Raw genomic sequence first — 17330 nt, forward strand, 5'->3', positions numbered from 1 at the left:
CCTCTTTCCGTTGCTAGAATACAAGTGTTCTCCTATCTAATCTTAAGGATAATGAAGACTTTGTATAGATGTCAGTCTTTCTACCTGTTGCTGAAGTCTCTCAGAAGCATAGGTACAGTTAATGCTGTCTTGAGGCTGGAGGGCTAGGGTCCTCTAATATAGTTTTTCTTCTTTTTAATGGGCTTTTGATTCCTCCCTGTTCTCTGGAGAGTGCTGAAAGAGGAGAAACTGTAAGCAATTGCTTGGATAACAGCTATGCTGGCAGTGTTTGTGCAGACTGTAGGTGCTGTCAGGAGTTGGTTTAGTTGCCTCAGAGGTGAGTGGCCATACCGATAAGCTTGCTTTCTGCATTCATAGCTGCATCTTCTACATCAGGGAGGTTGGCAGCATGATAAGCAAGAGTTGTGGATATTTCATGTCCTAAGTTTACATAGTGATAGCTTAGTATTGAGTGTTTTGCTTCAACTAACAATGGTTTTTTAACCCACGTTTGCCAGATTACCTGAAACTTCCTGGAAAGTAGGTCATGTCATGCAATAGTCTGGTGAGTTGACTAATCTGTCTGCCAAATGCCCACTCATCTGCTCTCCCACTCCCCTTCAGGATGCTGGAGGAAGTAAGATGGAAGAATGTGTGGGTTGAGATAGCCAGGGCAATTGCTTACCAGTTACCCTCATGGACAAGACAGAATTGAAGATTGTCAATTAAAATTTATTTGAATGGCAAAAAAAAAAGACCACTTAAAACACCTTCCTGACTCCCAGCTATTCTTTACCAGGCTCAACTTTACTCCTTTAGTCCTGCCTCTGGAGTGGTACAGTGGTGATGTTCCTGCTGCTGTTTCCTCCTCACACTTTATCGCTGTTCTAGCATGGATCTACTCCATGGGCTGTAGTTCTTTTCAGGAGAACCTGCTTCAGCATGTGGTATCTCTGTAGGCTGCAGCTTCCTTCAGAAAATAGCTGCTTGTTTTGGTGCGGGGTCCTTCGTGTGCTGAGTGTGGCTATCTGCTCCAGCACGGTCATCTTAACGGGCTATGGGTGATGTCTGCTCCATTGCCTTGAGCAGCACCTCTTTTTCTGAGCTTGGTGTCTACAGAGCTGTTTCTCACTTTCCTCTTGCTCCTCTCTACTGTCTGGTATTTTCTCTTTTCTTAGATATATTTTTCCAGAGGGGCCACCATCTTGGCTGCTGGCCTTAGGTTTGGCCAGTAGTGCATCAGAGACAACTGGAAATGGTTGTGTCCAGCACAGGGCAGCCTCTGGCCTCTCCTCAGAGAGGATACCCCTATGGCCCCCCTGCCACCAAAATCTTGTCATGTAAACCCAATACAAATAGCGTTTCCCATGAGGAAACCAGCTTTGCTTCTTAGTCAGTATAACTGTTCAATAACATGCCACCATTTTTCTTTTGTTAATGGATACCAGCCCTAATGTTGTCCAGAAAGTGGATTCATCACACAGTATGCAATAAGTCAGTTGTCACACACTCAGGAGAGACATTGTGTATTTATTTCAGGGTTGTACAAGCCTGGGTGCTCGGTGGTTACCCACAAATCAAGCACACCAAATGAGGATTTCCACACTCTACACACCAAATTGGCAGAGCTAGTAATTTTCAAAGTCCATCCTCTTTACAATGATTGGTTAGTAATTTACATATAATTATAATACTGCTGACACAATACTACTTCTACTACACATGCTCAGGGGAAGGGTCTTCACCTGGGCAAGGGTCATCTTGACCTGTAGGCATGATTTTTAGTATTATAATGAGGGTAGTTCAGCTAAGGATACATGGACCTCAAGTTTGCTTGCCAAATTGGCAATGTACCCCCTTCAAGGTCTTATTGCTCCAGGATGTCCTTGCTCAAAGAAGGCTATTTACTTGCTTTTCTGATTAGGGATGCCTTTGGCTTTAAAATATACAAAGAACATGTTTCTTAGGTCAAGAATAATATTGCTACATTGTTCTAAAAGTTTAACCTTCAACACTGAGAGGATGACTGCTCCTTTAAATTTGTGTTGCTTCAGTGTTGGTTCAAAGTCATGGAATAATTGTCCTAAGTAGATTGACAGTTTCTTTTTTCATTGGTGTGTACCACTGCAGGAATCATTTGGCCAGGTGAGTATCCTTTTAGATTTTTGGAGAGTGAATATTAACAATTTTGGAAGTTAATATTGAGGCTTATTTAAGAAATACCACCGAAGTTTGTGGATCATGTGGTCTTTCCTGCCTAAAATAAATTAAGTCCTAAATTCCATTATTATCTTAGTAATACTTTGGAATTATCCATAGATTAAACAGATGAACTTGAACGAGATCTAGGAGCAGGGATAGGAGGCAAAGACCTCTCAGAATAACTCAAACAAGGATGATGCAGGGGTCAGGGGCATGTTTAGGAAGTTGAAGGGAGGTACCAGGGAAAACTATGTAAGTAGAACATGAATAATGTCAGAAGAGACTTACCAGTTTGTGACTTGATTATGTCCAGTAGCAGTGAAAAAATACACTAATCAATTGACTAATTTAAAATTGTGTCCTGTCTTAAATGCAATTAAACTTTCTATTATGCCCTAGGAGTAGCGTACTTCAGGCATTTCTCAGTAGTAAAAATCGTATTGACATTTTTGTCTTGGTTTTTGCTTAGCCATGACTCTTTAATAACATCTGTTCAAATGTGAAACAAAGCTTTAAGTAAACCAGCTCTTACTGTCTTCTGCTTTAGCTGCTTCCTTACTTGCCTGTATAGACGTTTCTATGAAGATGATAAAGGTACTAATTTCAGGCAGCAGCATAATTTGTATTAGTAGGCATTATTTCAACTCACTGTTTTTGTAATATCTGCTGTCTTGCATAAAAACATGGTTCACTGTTTTTTGTCAGTTACTTATATGCATACTATTTTGTACAACAGATTGTAGACTAGAAGACCCAAGCAGACACTTAGAGGTGATCAAAGTGATGTAAGTGCAAGGCAGCAGCTCTGAAACCTGTTCTGTAGCAAATGACTGAGTACAGGTGGGTATGGGGTGTGTATTTTGTAGCTGAGGGATACGAGGAAGTAGCCTGGCAATGGAGCAGTTCAAACTGATGGTAGTGGAAAGAGATAACATAGCTTGAGTTATGGTTCCATTGAGATCATGCTTTCAAGAAGTCTTGCATCAAAAATTAGATTTCTCTTAATATAGATCAAGTGTTGCTTTCTCTTTTTAATGACCTTAAATTCCTCTGTGAGTTTGGCTGAAACCCACGCTTTTTGTTTTTCCTCATGCTAGTACTAAAAACTTTTCAGCATCCACTGATATGTAGTTCTGCTATGAGGACAAGAGGTTTTGATTAAGCACTGTTCTTTGGTCTGAAGTTGAACATGTACTTATGTTATTGGGGTCTTGGATTCCTTCTTGTTCATGGTGTGACACAAAGCAAAACTACTTTGTAAATTTTCATGGCTATGTGTATCTAGAATCTTTAAAGATACTCTAGGTGTTTTAAAGCTACTAAATAGCAGTGTCCCAATAAGATTATAGATGGCAAATTTGTCTCTTGGTGTAGCTGACAAGTAAAAGGTAACAGTGAGAGTGTAGCTCCTGCTGCAATGTTTCTCTAGCCTATCTTAGGGTTTATGCATGGGGGAAGGAAGGGAAGTATCTACCCTTATTACCTTACCCTGATACCAAATGATACCAAACTGGAGGCATGCTTTTAACTTAAGTGGAGTTGATATTACTTTGATAAGGCTCAGCTGGACTGTGTAAGTTACAAGCTCAACTACTAGTATGAGTGTTGGTATTCTCTTAATTGTTGGCTGAGTCCTGGTTAATACTAGAAATGAGGTGTTGGTTAGTTTATAATCAGTTGAGATAGCAGGAGAATCTAGGTAAAAACACAAGGATCCCTTTTGTGAAAGCCCCAAGTCAACTGATATTCTGAAATTGGGTAAGCCTAGGTTGATATTAATTGCAAATAATTTATAAGTCAGTAGTCCTAATGGCACTGTGAAAATACGGAATGAAGTAAGGTAGAATGAAAGTCTGTAATTTTAGCCTTTTCAATTGCCTATTTAATGGGACTGGAGTTGGGGTTAAAATTGAGAAAGGAATGCTTTCTTAACCACGTATCTACTTCTGAGTGTTATGCATTGGTTCAGAAGACAGACATATTCTGGTCCTAGTTGGCAGAAGGTAATGAAGTAATGCCAGCTTCAGACTCTTGGTCTTCAGACTCTTGGTCTTAATTGTTTTTAAACATCTATTTCCTGTATGGCTAATACCTAGGGGGAATTTGCTGTGGAGAGGTAAAATTTGAGTGCACTTAAATATGTAGAAATGTGCAAGTTCATACCTACCTTGATATTCTCTAAATCTATACCTAATAAGGCCTACATAATTTCAGTTGTTTTATGAACGATGTTCTAACATTGAGTTTGCAGATGAAAGCTTATCTTTGGAATTTAATGAACAATAATAGCATTGTAACTCTGAATATCTTTAATGAGCAGCTGTAATAAAGTTCTTAACCTTTTCAAAATGGCTGTGTGCCAAGTTTTAAGATTAACAAAATTTAAACTATGAAGCTCTCTGTCATGTGGAAGACCACGCTTTGAGTTTCTGCATATAGCTTTTGGAAATAAGTCTGCCTAGGTTGTATCAAGTCTAGCAATCTGGAATCATCACTGTTTTGGGAAGTTCAGCATGCTTATCTGAGCATATTCTGTGATGAGGGTTTCTAGGAGAATACAGTGAAACTGTTGGAGCTGTAACTGAGTGGTTTTGCTATCTGGGCTCACTTTTGTGCATCATTCACTAACCTCACAAAGACAAGACGGGGTGGGGTGACGGGGAGGAGGCCTGCCAAAGAAGTGGAGGAATGATTTCCTGAGCTAGATTATAGCCCAGGAAAAATAATAGGAGGTACTCTTGTTGAGGACAGCTTGGAGAACAAAGTCCCTGACTCCAGTGCTGTATTTGGTAGGCATAATAAAAATACTTCCCCGTGTTTTAGTTAAGATCTTAAGGAACACTATTTCTCTGAATCTACTTGGCTTAGACTATTTATAGAAGAACTGAAAGAAATGAAGCCACCTTTGAAAGAAGTTTACTTGCAGTTCTTTGCACTTACTGCTAAGTTGCCTGAATTCTTCCTGTTTAAAATAAACTTTTCATATTTTGACTATATTTGGGGGGGGGGGGCGGGGCGGGGCGGTTTAGCTTATTAAGCAGTTTGCGTGTTTTAATCTAGCACTTCACCTGAAAAATCTGAACAAACCCAGTTTAACTGTTTATATGGTTGGTCTACAAAACCTTCATTTAGCCCTGGTAAACTTAGTTTAGTGTTTCATACACCACCTTGACTTAGCCAAGAAATTCTGTTCTTTGGTCCATCAGGGAGTTCCATATTAATGTACAAAATCTTACAAAAAAGCCTGTTATTGTTGATTTTAAAAACAATAGCAGTATCTGATTTTAATTATAGTGGTCCTTAAAAATTTTTACCTGTACTTATTTATGCTTATGACTTGCTGGCTAAATAACCACAAATGTTACACGTTTTCTTTCAAATTCTTAAATAAGGTATGTACTCCATAGGAAGATTCTGAGGTAAATAACTCACCTAGTGCATCTGAAGGGGCATGGAAGCTCTCCTGGAACCTTCTCCAGAAGAGACGTCTTTATCTGGTGCTTGTGATGTGGTCATACTAATCTCATTTTAATCACTCATTGATAGTGTTTTAGAATAATAGTATTTAAGTAGCACTTACATAGATTTTCTTTGAAACGCATGCATTTTTCCTACTACCTTAGTATTTATAAACATTTTTTTTTTCCTAGTCCATTCTCAAGTCTTCACATCATTTCAAAGTTAAATGTCTAAAGGCAGCTTAAACCTTTGGGTCAAAATTGGGTAAAGTGCAGATTTCTACAACTTGAACCTTGAAAATTGCTTTGAAATAATCAGTACTGATGAGTAATGGAGAGGATTTGCAGGCAGAAGAAAGAAAAAAGTGGACTTGGTATTGGGGCTTGGTTACTTGAGTTTTATATTACTCTAAGTGATTTGGTTATTGAGTGTTTCTGTAGTGCTGCAGAAGAGAGCTCTCACTCAGGAAAGGTGATGCTCCTGTAAGCTGTGCACTGGTTGCCTTCTTTTGGAAAGTGAGCACACAGGTGTGGTGGCCAGGGGAAACAAACTCAGATTTCCTTTAATTAAACCCAAAAGTGTATATATAGTTAAGGTTTTCCCTATAATATAGGAAACACAGGTGGTGCATTCTGCTAAATCCTGTGTTCACTTAACATCTGTGTTCTTAATGATGCTTTTGACTGACAGGTAGACTTCTATATTGTACTATAGCATGTGGTATACTTCAGCGCTTGATTCTGAGCTTAGTGTATCCACCAGGTAGAGGTGGTTCTAATCTTAGATGATCAACTTTTTAAATGCTTGGCATAAACACTGTTCAACAGAGTAAACATTTTTTTAGCCCTTCTCTCTGGTATTTACTGAAAAGTTACTGTTTCAGGTTTTTGACCTGTGAGGTGATCTGAGATCATTAGTCCTTTATTGAAGCTTAGACAAGTCTTCACTTGTATCACATGCAAGTGCTTTTGGTTAAATTGTAATCAATCTTTACTTCTAGATTGTGTGGGGAGTATTCTTCATCATTGTGGCACTGCTCTTCACTGTCTCTCTGTTCCTGTCGAAGTAAGTTTATTTCTGCATTTTGCTTAACCACTAAACTACAACAGTTTCTGCTCTAACATCAAAATCAGGAGTGGTTTGCTACAAGAGTCAGCCCACTTCTGTTCTACCCTACATTTCTATAAAGCTGAAATTCTCATTATAATAGTATATACTGAAACTGATCAAAATGTGCTAAAACAGATTCAAAAAAGGGCATGGTTCAACTTGATTGACTGTATGCTGCTGAAAACAGTTCTGATTCAGCAGAGGAATTAAGTGTATATGTTAAGCTTAATTCAGACTACAGTATTCTGTAAGTGTTTTGATTTGCTTGAATGAATTAATGCATGTAGGTGCTTAGGCTGGGTAACAGGTACTTAAATTCTTGCAGTAAATGACATGTATAATGCATTATTATATGCTTTACGTTGTAATTGTTTCATGGTGTTGAAAGCAATATAGCCAGCTGCAGGTCTGGTGGATTTCAATGAAGATTGACACTAATCAGGGGTGTCAGTTTTGGCATTTTTAATTTTTCAGAATGGCCAAATAAGCTCTATGACCCACACCAGGAAAAAGCTGAAATGCCAAGGAGATGCAGAAATCAATATACCTTTTCATAGGACAAGTGCAATGAGTGTGGTGAAAGAAAGCATGTGTCTGTATAGATATGAAAAAGCTGTCAGTCTGTGGGCTCTGTTCAGCTTTTTTTGATCTGCCCTTTCAAATTAAACTGAGGACACAGCTCTGGGAGAACCATGGTACTTAATCAGTTTTTCTTCATTACTGCAGTTTGGACAAAGCTCTGCATTCAGCTGGCTTCAACTCAGGATTTATAATTTTAGGAACTAATCTGACTAATCCATTGAATATGCTGCTACCTGTTCTTCAAACAGTAAGTAAAGAATTGGTGATATACATATCTAAGGATCCTCCCCTCTGTTCTGGTGAGCTATCAAAAGGCAAACTACACTTGTTCCCACAGAGTTGGTCAAAACAACTGTCTAGATGTCTGTTCTGCAAAGGCAAGGCAACTTCTTGTTAACAATCTTTTACTTATTAGATACTGTTACGAAAAACTTGGGTGGATGGAAGCAAGTTGCTGGAGGACAGTGGTGCCTAACTTTCATCTGATGAGAAAATAGTGGCAATGAAGAATGACATAACTTAGTTATGCACGGAATAAAAGTGACTTTATCGTGTGCCCTTCCTACATTCTAGTTGTTTAAGTACTTGATAGTTTCTTCCCCTTAAGTGAACTAAATGCACTTTTTCTACTTCTTAATATTTATTGCACCTTGAAAAATATATTATACTCTGAAACAAACCCTACATAAGGACAAACATCTGTAACTTCAATAGGGTTGGAATGCAACAAGGCCACATATGCATTTGGCAATCAGTCGTGGGTAAGCTAAGAAAAAGAAAAACACTAGCTTACATTAAAGCTTTACTTTACCCTAGCTGAGTTCTTTCCATATTCTTGGAATAGCAAGTTGCTGCAATGCATTGCTTCCTCATGGTTTCCAAAACTATCGAACACCTAAGCTTGCAGTTTGAGAAAAGCAGTGTTTGTTCAGCCACAGTGTTGTCTCAAGCTGTTATTAATGTAAATATAAAAACCAAATTTTGTATGCAAATATGTTCAGAAATATTCACAAATAGATTACCTGAACAGTCCTAAAATGATTGTTGCCACGGCAGACTTTCTTTTAAACATATTCTCAGGATGGATTTAAGTATTTCCTGGCCTAAAAATGTATAACACTTCAAAGTTAAGGCAAGTTTTAAATAAAGAAAAATGCTCAGTTGCTTTTCCAAACTAATTGTATAAGCTCTGCTAATTATGCTTATAATTGTATTAGTAGCAAGCTATATTAGGTGTATTTGGAGCCAGCTATGTAAAACTTTTAAGTGGAAGGACTTTCACTACCTCAGATGCTAAAATAAAAACTACTTTTTTAGCTTTAAGTGGGGAAAGAGCTTGTTTTGTAGTTCGAATGTTATCTTAGTTTCTTAACTTGTGTTCTTCTTGTTTTAGGTTTTTCCACTTGATTATATTCTTATTACAACTATTGTTATGTACTTTATCTTCACTTCAATGGCGGGCATTCGAAATATGGGTATATGGTTCTTCTGGATAAGGGTAAATATGCCTTAAGAGTTTGGTTTATGATAGTAAGATGTTAAATATATGCTATTGAATATAATTAATAAATAGTCATGTTCTGCTTCATAAATACTGGACGTTACAAATAGCACTGTCTGTATGTCTAATGAGTGTTAGAAGCCTATTGTACAGTTTTCACAGCTTTTGAAAGGTGTTCTGTTTTGTTATCAGACCAAAATTGATGTTTTAGTTTAAGCAATACAATCAGCTGACTCAGGTGTTTAATCAGTGGCACTTGATTTCTGACTTTTGTAAATTAAAGCCATATGATTCTGATGCACTGGAAGTATTAGTGAATTTTATGGTCAAAATCTGAAATATGCATGTAGTCGTTAGGGCATGAGTTGCTTTTCATGTGGCAAGCAAGTTTAACTTAAGAGATAGAACAGTACAGTAATGATATGGCATATCTAAATATGATGCCAATAATATACTACTGTGTTTGCAAAAGCAGATTCGTGTCCAACAGTATGCCATTCATGCCAATGATGCTTGGTTAAATATTTCCCTGTTTCTGTGCCTGCTTTCACTTTAATACAGTCACCCTTTCATGTGGTGACACCCCCAAATTGTGAACAGTCAACCTGAGTCTTTGCAATGAGTTGTGAGATTGGCTGTTGGTTTTGGTCATCCATCATTTATCCCTCAGCAGCTAGCTTATTTTCCCTAATATGGTACTCAGGTTCATCCTTGGGGATTACAGAATAGAGGGGTATCTACAGGGTAACAACAAGGGTTTATGTAGTTCCTTGCCGTGTAAAGTGGAAAAGATGCCACCATATGGTGTGCAAGTTTTCTGAGAGCCTGGGAATATTCTCTCCTCTGTTTCTAGATCGATTAAAGGTGTAGTGATAGATGACACCTCACCTTGACCAACGGACACAATTTTCCTTGGCAAACCAAGGCACAGTTTGTTGACAGTGATAGGCAACACCATTTAAATATTGCTGCTAATTGCTGGCTTATAAATGTTCTGGGTTATTAATACAAACAACAATTTGATTAAGTAGCTATGCTTTAAAATTCAGGTAAATACACCTGAAAACTTGCCTTGATTCATTGGAATAAAGTTGTTAGTGGATAACTTCAACAGCTCCCACTTCTGTCAGTAGAATTAAAGCTGTTACTTGATTCAAGGATAATTTTAACTGTCTTCAGAAAAAAACCCTCAATTTTCATAATATTAATATTTGTACATTTTCTGTTTTTAGCTTTATAAAATCAGACGAGGAAAAACTCGACCTCAAGCACTCTTGTTTCTCTGTATGATACTTCTGTTGATAGTTCTTCATACAAGTTACATGATCTACAGTCTTGCCCCTCAATATGTAATGTATGGAAGCCAAAAATACCTGGTACAGGTGAGATATAATACTTTAAAAAAGAAATAATAAGAAATATTACCTTCTGTATTAAAAATGTACTATTTATAGCGACTTTTAAAGCCAGGCCTGTTGTCAGTTTTGAAGACTCTTGTAGCCAGGGTTTTAACTCCTAGCAGATCTCTTGATAATACACAAGCCAGCAACTGATTGTACTATATATAACATAGCTTAATTCCTAGATCATCTTCAGTGTGAAACTGGGTATTGCTTTACTGCTTTTGATAAGACAGCTGTTAGCTTCCACTAGATTTTGTATTGTTACACTTAAGTTACCAAGTGACTGGAATGAGGATTAGTTTCAGTGTGTAAGGCTGTCTGTAGACTGAAAGCAGTTTTGTTGTTCTGCATTTGATAGGCTTTATGTGCAACTTTGAGAAATGACAAAGATAACTTGGTACAGTAAAGGATAGTAATCAAAATGAAGCTGAGTATGTGCTGATTAATCACGTTTCAGACTGTCCAACTTAATGAAATTCACTGCAGTCCTGTTATATAAAATATTCTACAGAATTAAGTAGTTAACATTAGTCTCTGCTTTTGTTATTGCACTTCTGTGTACTTCAAGGTTTTGGTGTTTTCAGTCTATCTTCTCTGTACCTGAAGGCTTTTATTCCTATATTTCATCTTAGTTTGAGTGGAAGCCTGGATATTTATGGGGAAGTTCAAAGTTACACATCATCATTATCTTGAGGTTTTACAGGCAGTTGGTATCCTACAGGGGAAGGCTTTTAGATATGATCTTGGAAATGTAGGAAATGAACCAGGTCATGAACTGATTGCTTACATTCAGGCACAATGAAGTCCGTGTCTCTTGGTGTGCTGTTTTGAAACTTAGACTCCAAAAGACAAAACAATTGAGCCAGAGCGGTTGGGAGGAGGGATATAAATGAGACTGAAGTACCTGGGTGCTTCTTTGAGCACTTGGACTAATTCTGTTTTTTTTTCCAGAAGTCTGTGCCTCTGGGAGGAGAAGACATTACTTTAAAAACAAACAAACAAAAAAACCAAACAAACAAACAAAACAAAACAAACAAAAAACCACAAAACCCCAAATCAAACAAAAAAAAAAAGACAAAAAAATTAAACAAAACAACAACAAAAATAATAATAATAATAAAAAAAAAAATCACCCACCAGCCTTTTTCAGCTGAAAATATTTAGTAAAATCTGTAACTTATCACTATCAGGTCTTTCAGTTAAACAGAGTAGATGCAGAATATTTTGAGCAAAAGGATTACAAGGAGAAATTGAAGTAGTGTTAAACATGCTAGAAAAGAGGAACATGATCAACTTAAATGTGCTCAGTGGATGGGGTGGAATTGTCACCACAGGAAGTGAAGCATTCAATAAATGCTACTTTTCTGCTGTCTTTACATCTAAATTGTCTGGTAATGAGAGGTTGATCATCCTGATATCAGTCCAAGCACAATAATAGAATCTCTGTAGGGGAGTTGAATATTTAGGAAGTTTTAATGCATTTTTATTAGATTTTATGCTAGATATAACTAATATAAAATAAACATGCTTAGGCATCTATAAATTGGCTCAACTTGTCAGAATTAGGGTAGTGGCAGCAAGAAACTAAGCTGTAAATCAGTTTAGGAAAGAGATTTGCTTCTGTTGTGAGTTTACATAGAACTACTTGCATGATTACTAAAACATCATATAGTTATATCTGAATTAGTTATGAGTTCAAGTTCCTGCAAAAGGCAGTTTGTTCTTAGATTTTTTTATATTGTAGACTGTCTGTATGTTTTCAATTACAGTGTAGAACCATTGTGGGTGGAAGGGTGGGAAGGACAATTTCATTAAAGATTTTACCAAGCTAGTCTTTAAGACTCTCATTGACCTGAAAACAAAAAAAAATTATTCATGATAAAGCTTGCAGAAAACATGGAAGATTGAAGAGAAAAACAAATAATAAAGACTGTAGCTAGCAGTTTGTTTTGCTTTATGAATAAAATGGCAATGTTTTAGTAAAATAAAATATGTGTATATTGAGGGGAGGCAGAAGGCTTGGGACTTAACAAACCTCTTGCATCTCCTCTGTTTGACAGATAACATCTGAGCATAGATATATCGTTGGTGACAAAAAGGGTCAAGAGAATGGAGCGCAGCAGTAGGGAGGCTCTTATGCCGTTCAAATGGCTATTGAAGTACCATCCTGGTTAGCACTGCAAGAAGGATTAGCTGGAATTGTTGAGTAGAGCTACAACTTTTCATTTAAAGGATTAAACAAATGTTATGGTCAAGATAGCCATCCTGGGTCTTCAGCTTCTTATGTCCCATTTCAAAGAGCTGTATTTAAAGTGCATAAAATAACTTGGGTATAAACTGTGTTTATTGTTAAAATAACATGAAGCATAAAGAGTATGCTGGTAAAATAGCTCTAAACTACTTTGGCATACCAAGTAGATACAAAGTTTTCAGATAATATCCTCCCAGTCTTTCAGAATGTACATTTTCTGTGTCTGACTACTCTGATAATTGCATATTATTTTTTTGTATTTTGAAATGAAGAGAGATGGTGGCTGGAAATGGAGTGACAGATTTTTCTGTGGTGTGTTAGCAATGAAAGAGGTTCTTAAGAGTTATGAACTGGTTGTTATGGAACCTAAGAGTGGCCACAAGCATACACAGGAACTGGGCAAATGAAATACATTTTGTGCATGTGGAAAACTCCCTGATGATGGAAGCTATATGCACCAGTTTGCTTGGACAGTCTAGACTTTCAATACTCTCACACACCACGGTCAATCTCATAACTTAAAGTAACACCAATGGTAGCCAACACTGTATAGAACCAAGCAATAAATAAGCAATATTCCAGGTCATCTTAGTGCACTGGTGGGCTGATAAACATGTATGTCAATCTGGCAGCTCGCAAAAAGAGGGTGTGTAGAAGCAATTCCTCCTTTTCTTTGCTCTTCAGTAATTCTCAGCCTAGTAACATGTCAAACTAATTTGTAACCAAAATCTATAGTGATGCATTAGGTTAGAATCCTCTTTGAATCTTGAACTGTTTCCTTTGGAGACTGTTAGTCTTGACAAGACCTTTTAGCTTTGAAGTGCTATTGACTTTTCCTGATAATTGAATACGTGTAGAAAAATGGAGCTATTGTGAAGCAATGTTAGCTACTCCTGGGCTACTGCTTTATTTAACTTTGACCATTGGGGTGTTCAAAGCACGTGTCCCCAGTTAATCAAAAGTGTCTTCAGCTATGATGTCTGTAGGGAACTTTCGAAAGTTTCTTTTTGGTACAGTGCCCTTACCAGCTGAGGCCCTGTGTAGGGCTTTGGTCAACTTGCATGGCTCTTCAGACACCGAGGAAAGCTTAGTTTCGTCTCTTAAGACAACCTCCGTAACATCTGCTAAAGAGCCATGAGTCTCCTTAAAGCCTTTCACAAAGGTAGAGTTCTGTCCACATCCAGGCCTTTTTCTCAGATTTGCAGCAAAAAAGATAACTTTGCTAATACTTGAACTGTAATTGCTATTTCTGTTCACTGAGGCCAAGTTTTTTTTCTGTTTGTCTGAAAGAAGGACCACTGCTTGCTGATGTTTCTACCTAGTGGACCTGTAAGAGTTGACTGGCCCATGTGGGAATTAAAAGGCCAGTATTTGCCATAGGTGACACTGATACTTTTCCCTGGTTGAGGACTAGAGCAGCAGCAGTCACTTTCCTTCCTCAGCTTTCACATAGTTCCACTCCTCCAAATTATCTAAACCACAGTACAGGACACTGAATGTCTCCATCATCAGTAGCATGAATCCAGAAGTATCCCTTAGATGGCCAAGTGTGCAAACAGATCTTTTAAAGTTTTTGATCCTGAATGTAAGCAGGAACAAATTATATAACTGTAATAGTCTGTAACTTAACCCTTTATATGATAGCTTAAGTGTCTAAAATGTGTCAGCTCTTGAAGCACACACACTGAGTTACTTGTACATTGTTTTGTCTCCTACTTGTCCTTGAGGCATCTTGCTTTCAGCTTTGGACTAGATGTGATAGCTAGAACACTAGAGTTTTACCCTGACAGTATTCATACTAAAAATGTCTGAGACTTGAGTGCTCTGCTGCATAATGTGAAGTAAATTATTTTGAAGAACTGTTCTGTAGACACCTCTGCTGTCACTTATGCATCTTTTCCATGTCCAGTCATCTTCTCTGTGCCCTGCGGGGCAAAAGGGCCTATACCTCAGGTGTATGTATGCTAATACAGAAGTGCTGAGATGACAGCATTAAGGGGAGAGCTCTCATTCCTTTTTTGGGAAATCAGCAGAACCTGGATGCCTCTGTAGTGCCTGAATACTGATGCAAAGGAGGAGTTAGAAGCTTGTGTGCAGTTTAAGGTCTACAAACTCACTATGGATGAGGAATAATGGTGAAATAACTCACAAGTGGAGAGTTGCCATGGCTAGGTGTGGGCAATAGGCTGGGTTAGCCAGTATGGAGAGCTGTGGGAATGGGTGGAGTTTTGCCTTGGGATGAATAAACAGGCTAAATGTTTATGGGTTTGGATTAGAGGGCAGATGAGCATGGGTGATACTGTCTGCTACAGGCTGCCTGATCAGGAGGAAGTAGCAGATGATCCCGTAAGTAACTTCATGTTCACAGTTCCTGGTTCTTACAGGAGGCTTGAGCCACCCTGGGTATCGGCTGGAAAAGCGACACAGTTGAGCACAAGCAATCCGGGAGGCTTTTGGAGTGTACTGATGACAGCTTCCTAATACAGACAATTGAGGAGCTGAAATAGGGAAATGCTATCTTAGACCTGGTGCTGAAAACAAGGAAGTGATCAAGGGCAGCCTTGGCTGCAATGAGCATGAAATGATGAGAGTTCAGAATCCTAAGAGGAGAGAACAGGGCAAATAGCAGGATCATAACCCTAGACTCAGGAGAGCAGATTTTGGCCTGTTCAGGGACCTGCTTTGAAGAGTTCTAGCATGTAGAAAACAATTCTATGCTGGCAGTGGTGTTGTTTTTTGTTTTTTTTTTTTTTTAAATTTGTTTTGCTGGATGAAATGATACTGAACACTTGCTAAGACTTACCATAAATATTATTAGTTTAGTTAATGCTTTATTATAAGTAATAACTTCCAGCACTTCTTTTCTGTGTGAATTAGCTTTGTGTAAGACTCCTTTTGCTTCATTTAATACTTGTGTAGATTGCTTTGTGTAGTACTACTTGTATATTAAAGAATCTTAAATTTGAATGTGGGAGATTCTAACTACATAAAAATGGTGTTCAGCTGATAGAGTTAATGAGTACCATTCCTCTTAGCATAGTAAATGGTTAGGAAGGGTTAATACTATGAAATGCTTTATATCTCTGTTTTGGAATACTTTTCATTTTTTTTATGTCTGTTTTGTGAAAAGGTAGAAAACTTCCAGTGGACTTTTACAAGGTTTTGCCTTGTGTAAGAGAGAAGAAAGGATTGCTAGGGAAAGAGAGGCTGGTTTTATGACTTCAAGGTACACCCCAGTGTCTTGAGCTTGTGGAAAGCGTTTAGAGTTGAATCCATATATGTCAGAAGTCTTAAATTATGGGAGTGCTCATGGAGAACAAGTTTGATATTAGATCTGGAAAAAAGCTTAGATGTTATCAAAGGAAACCTGCAGGTCTAGCTATTGTTGCATTTTGTATTTTAAATTCCTACTATTTAAAAATTAAAATGAATAAAGATAAGGGAGACAGAATTTTGAAATGGCAAGATTCTGATTGTTCGGCACTTTTTGTATGCCCCTGTGTAATTGTACAATGGTGTTCTTTTGAAAGAAATGCTGCTCAACCATAGAGTGCAAGCTGTAATGGTGACAGCCAGCTGGAATACCTCCTGGAGATGGACCACTCTAAATGTACACTGAATAATTGAAATTTTATGTCTTCTGTTCTTATCCTATTGTTCCTATCTACACATTGTCCTCTTTTGGTTCCAGTTCAATTCCTGATTCCTGTGCCTAATCATATTGCTTTTGGATCTGTTTTGTATGTGCATGAAACAAAGTTAACTGCTCATACAAACTGTTGCCTTTTAGGATAGGCACTTGGTTGTTTCTTTTGAATATTCAGAGTGAAAGCTGAATTTACTGAATATTTATAAGCTTTCTCAATTAAGTTGTCAGAGAAACACTTGATCTTATGTGCCAGCTTGTACTGATTTCTGGTAGGTTTTAAGGGACGTACTTTTTTCAGCACGAAGGAGAAAAGGTGTTCACCCTTACTGCTTACTTTTGAATGTTGTAAGAGGCTTGTCAGAGCCTTTTTTATAAAATTAATACAGTACTGGGAGATGTATTTGTTTCAGGGACTGACGCTATGTATGGAAGAACATTACTGATTGACTACTGTACTAATTTTCTGTATTTATAATTCAGACTAATAAGACGATTGATGGCCAGCCAAGGAATATGACGTTTGTTTCTAAAGACTGTGATGCAGATGCACCCGAAGGTAAATTAATTTACTGTATTCCCTATGTGATATGTGCATGCTCAGCTGTAATAAGCAGCTCAGTCTCTTTATGGCTTTGATTTGCTTTAGTCTCATATGAAGCTTTGATGTATAGCTATGTCTAGAAAACAGCTTGCTTATAGCTTATTTAATTCATTTGAAGAAATTACTATTTTTAGTAGAAACGCTATGTAACAGTGCATTCCAGTTAACACTAAAATCTCCCATTTGCTTTAACATGTATGTAGAAAACCTTAAAAATAAACCCTAGCTGGTGAATAGTTAGCGTCTGAATTGTCACTTCAGTGTATATGTTTAGCATACAAAAATGCAGAGAAGTATTTAAATTTCACAATGTACTCAGGAAAACTAAGATCAGAACTTCTCAGTGCAACTTTATAGATAAGAGAATTCTGCAGTTTTTAAGACCTAAGTATGGGCTCTTCTGTGAGCAACACCACCAGTAGAACTAGACATCTTAGGCCATTTTCCTATAATTCTCTTACTCTTCATTTATTATTCCCTATAACATCCAGTATAACTCTTGCTCATCTGTGTTATTAACCATCCCTTTTTGACCAGTTATTTGGGCAGAAGATGTATTGTGAATATTCTGGAGCTATGAGTAGTTACTACCA

The 17330-nt window shown here is 37.5% G+C and overlaps 1 protein-coding gene across 1 annotated transcript in view; it reads left to right on the forward strand.

Moving 5' to 3' along the window:
• The window catches only part of LMBRD1 (LMBR1 domain containing 1), an 87504-nt gene that overhangs the window by 54197 nt on the left and 15977 nt on the right, over positions 1-17330 (forward strand). The window contains exons 10-14 of the mRNA XM_042803441.1: positions 6641-6705; positions 7477-7579; positions 8726-8830; positions 10066-10215; positions 16617-16692. Of these exons, the coding sequence (XP_042659375.1) occupies positions 6641-6705; positions 7477-7579; positions 8726-8830; positions 10066-10215; positions 16617-16692 (499 nt within the window). The remainder of the gene's footprint in view (positions 1-6640; positions 6706-7476; positions 7580-8725; positions 8831-10065; positions 10216-16616; positions 16693-17330) is intronic.

This window comes from Tyto alba, unplaced genomic scaffold, assembly GCF_018691265.1.
Source record: "Tyto alba isolate M040663 unplaced genomic scaffold, T.alba_DEE_v4.0 Super-Scaffold_40, whole genome shotgun sequence".
NCBI classification, from domain to species: domain Eukaryota; kingdom Metazoa; phylum Chordata; class Aves; order Strigiformes; family Tytonidae; genus Tyto; species Tyto alba.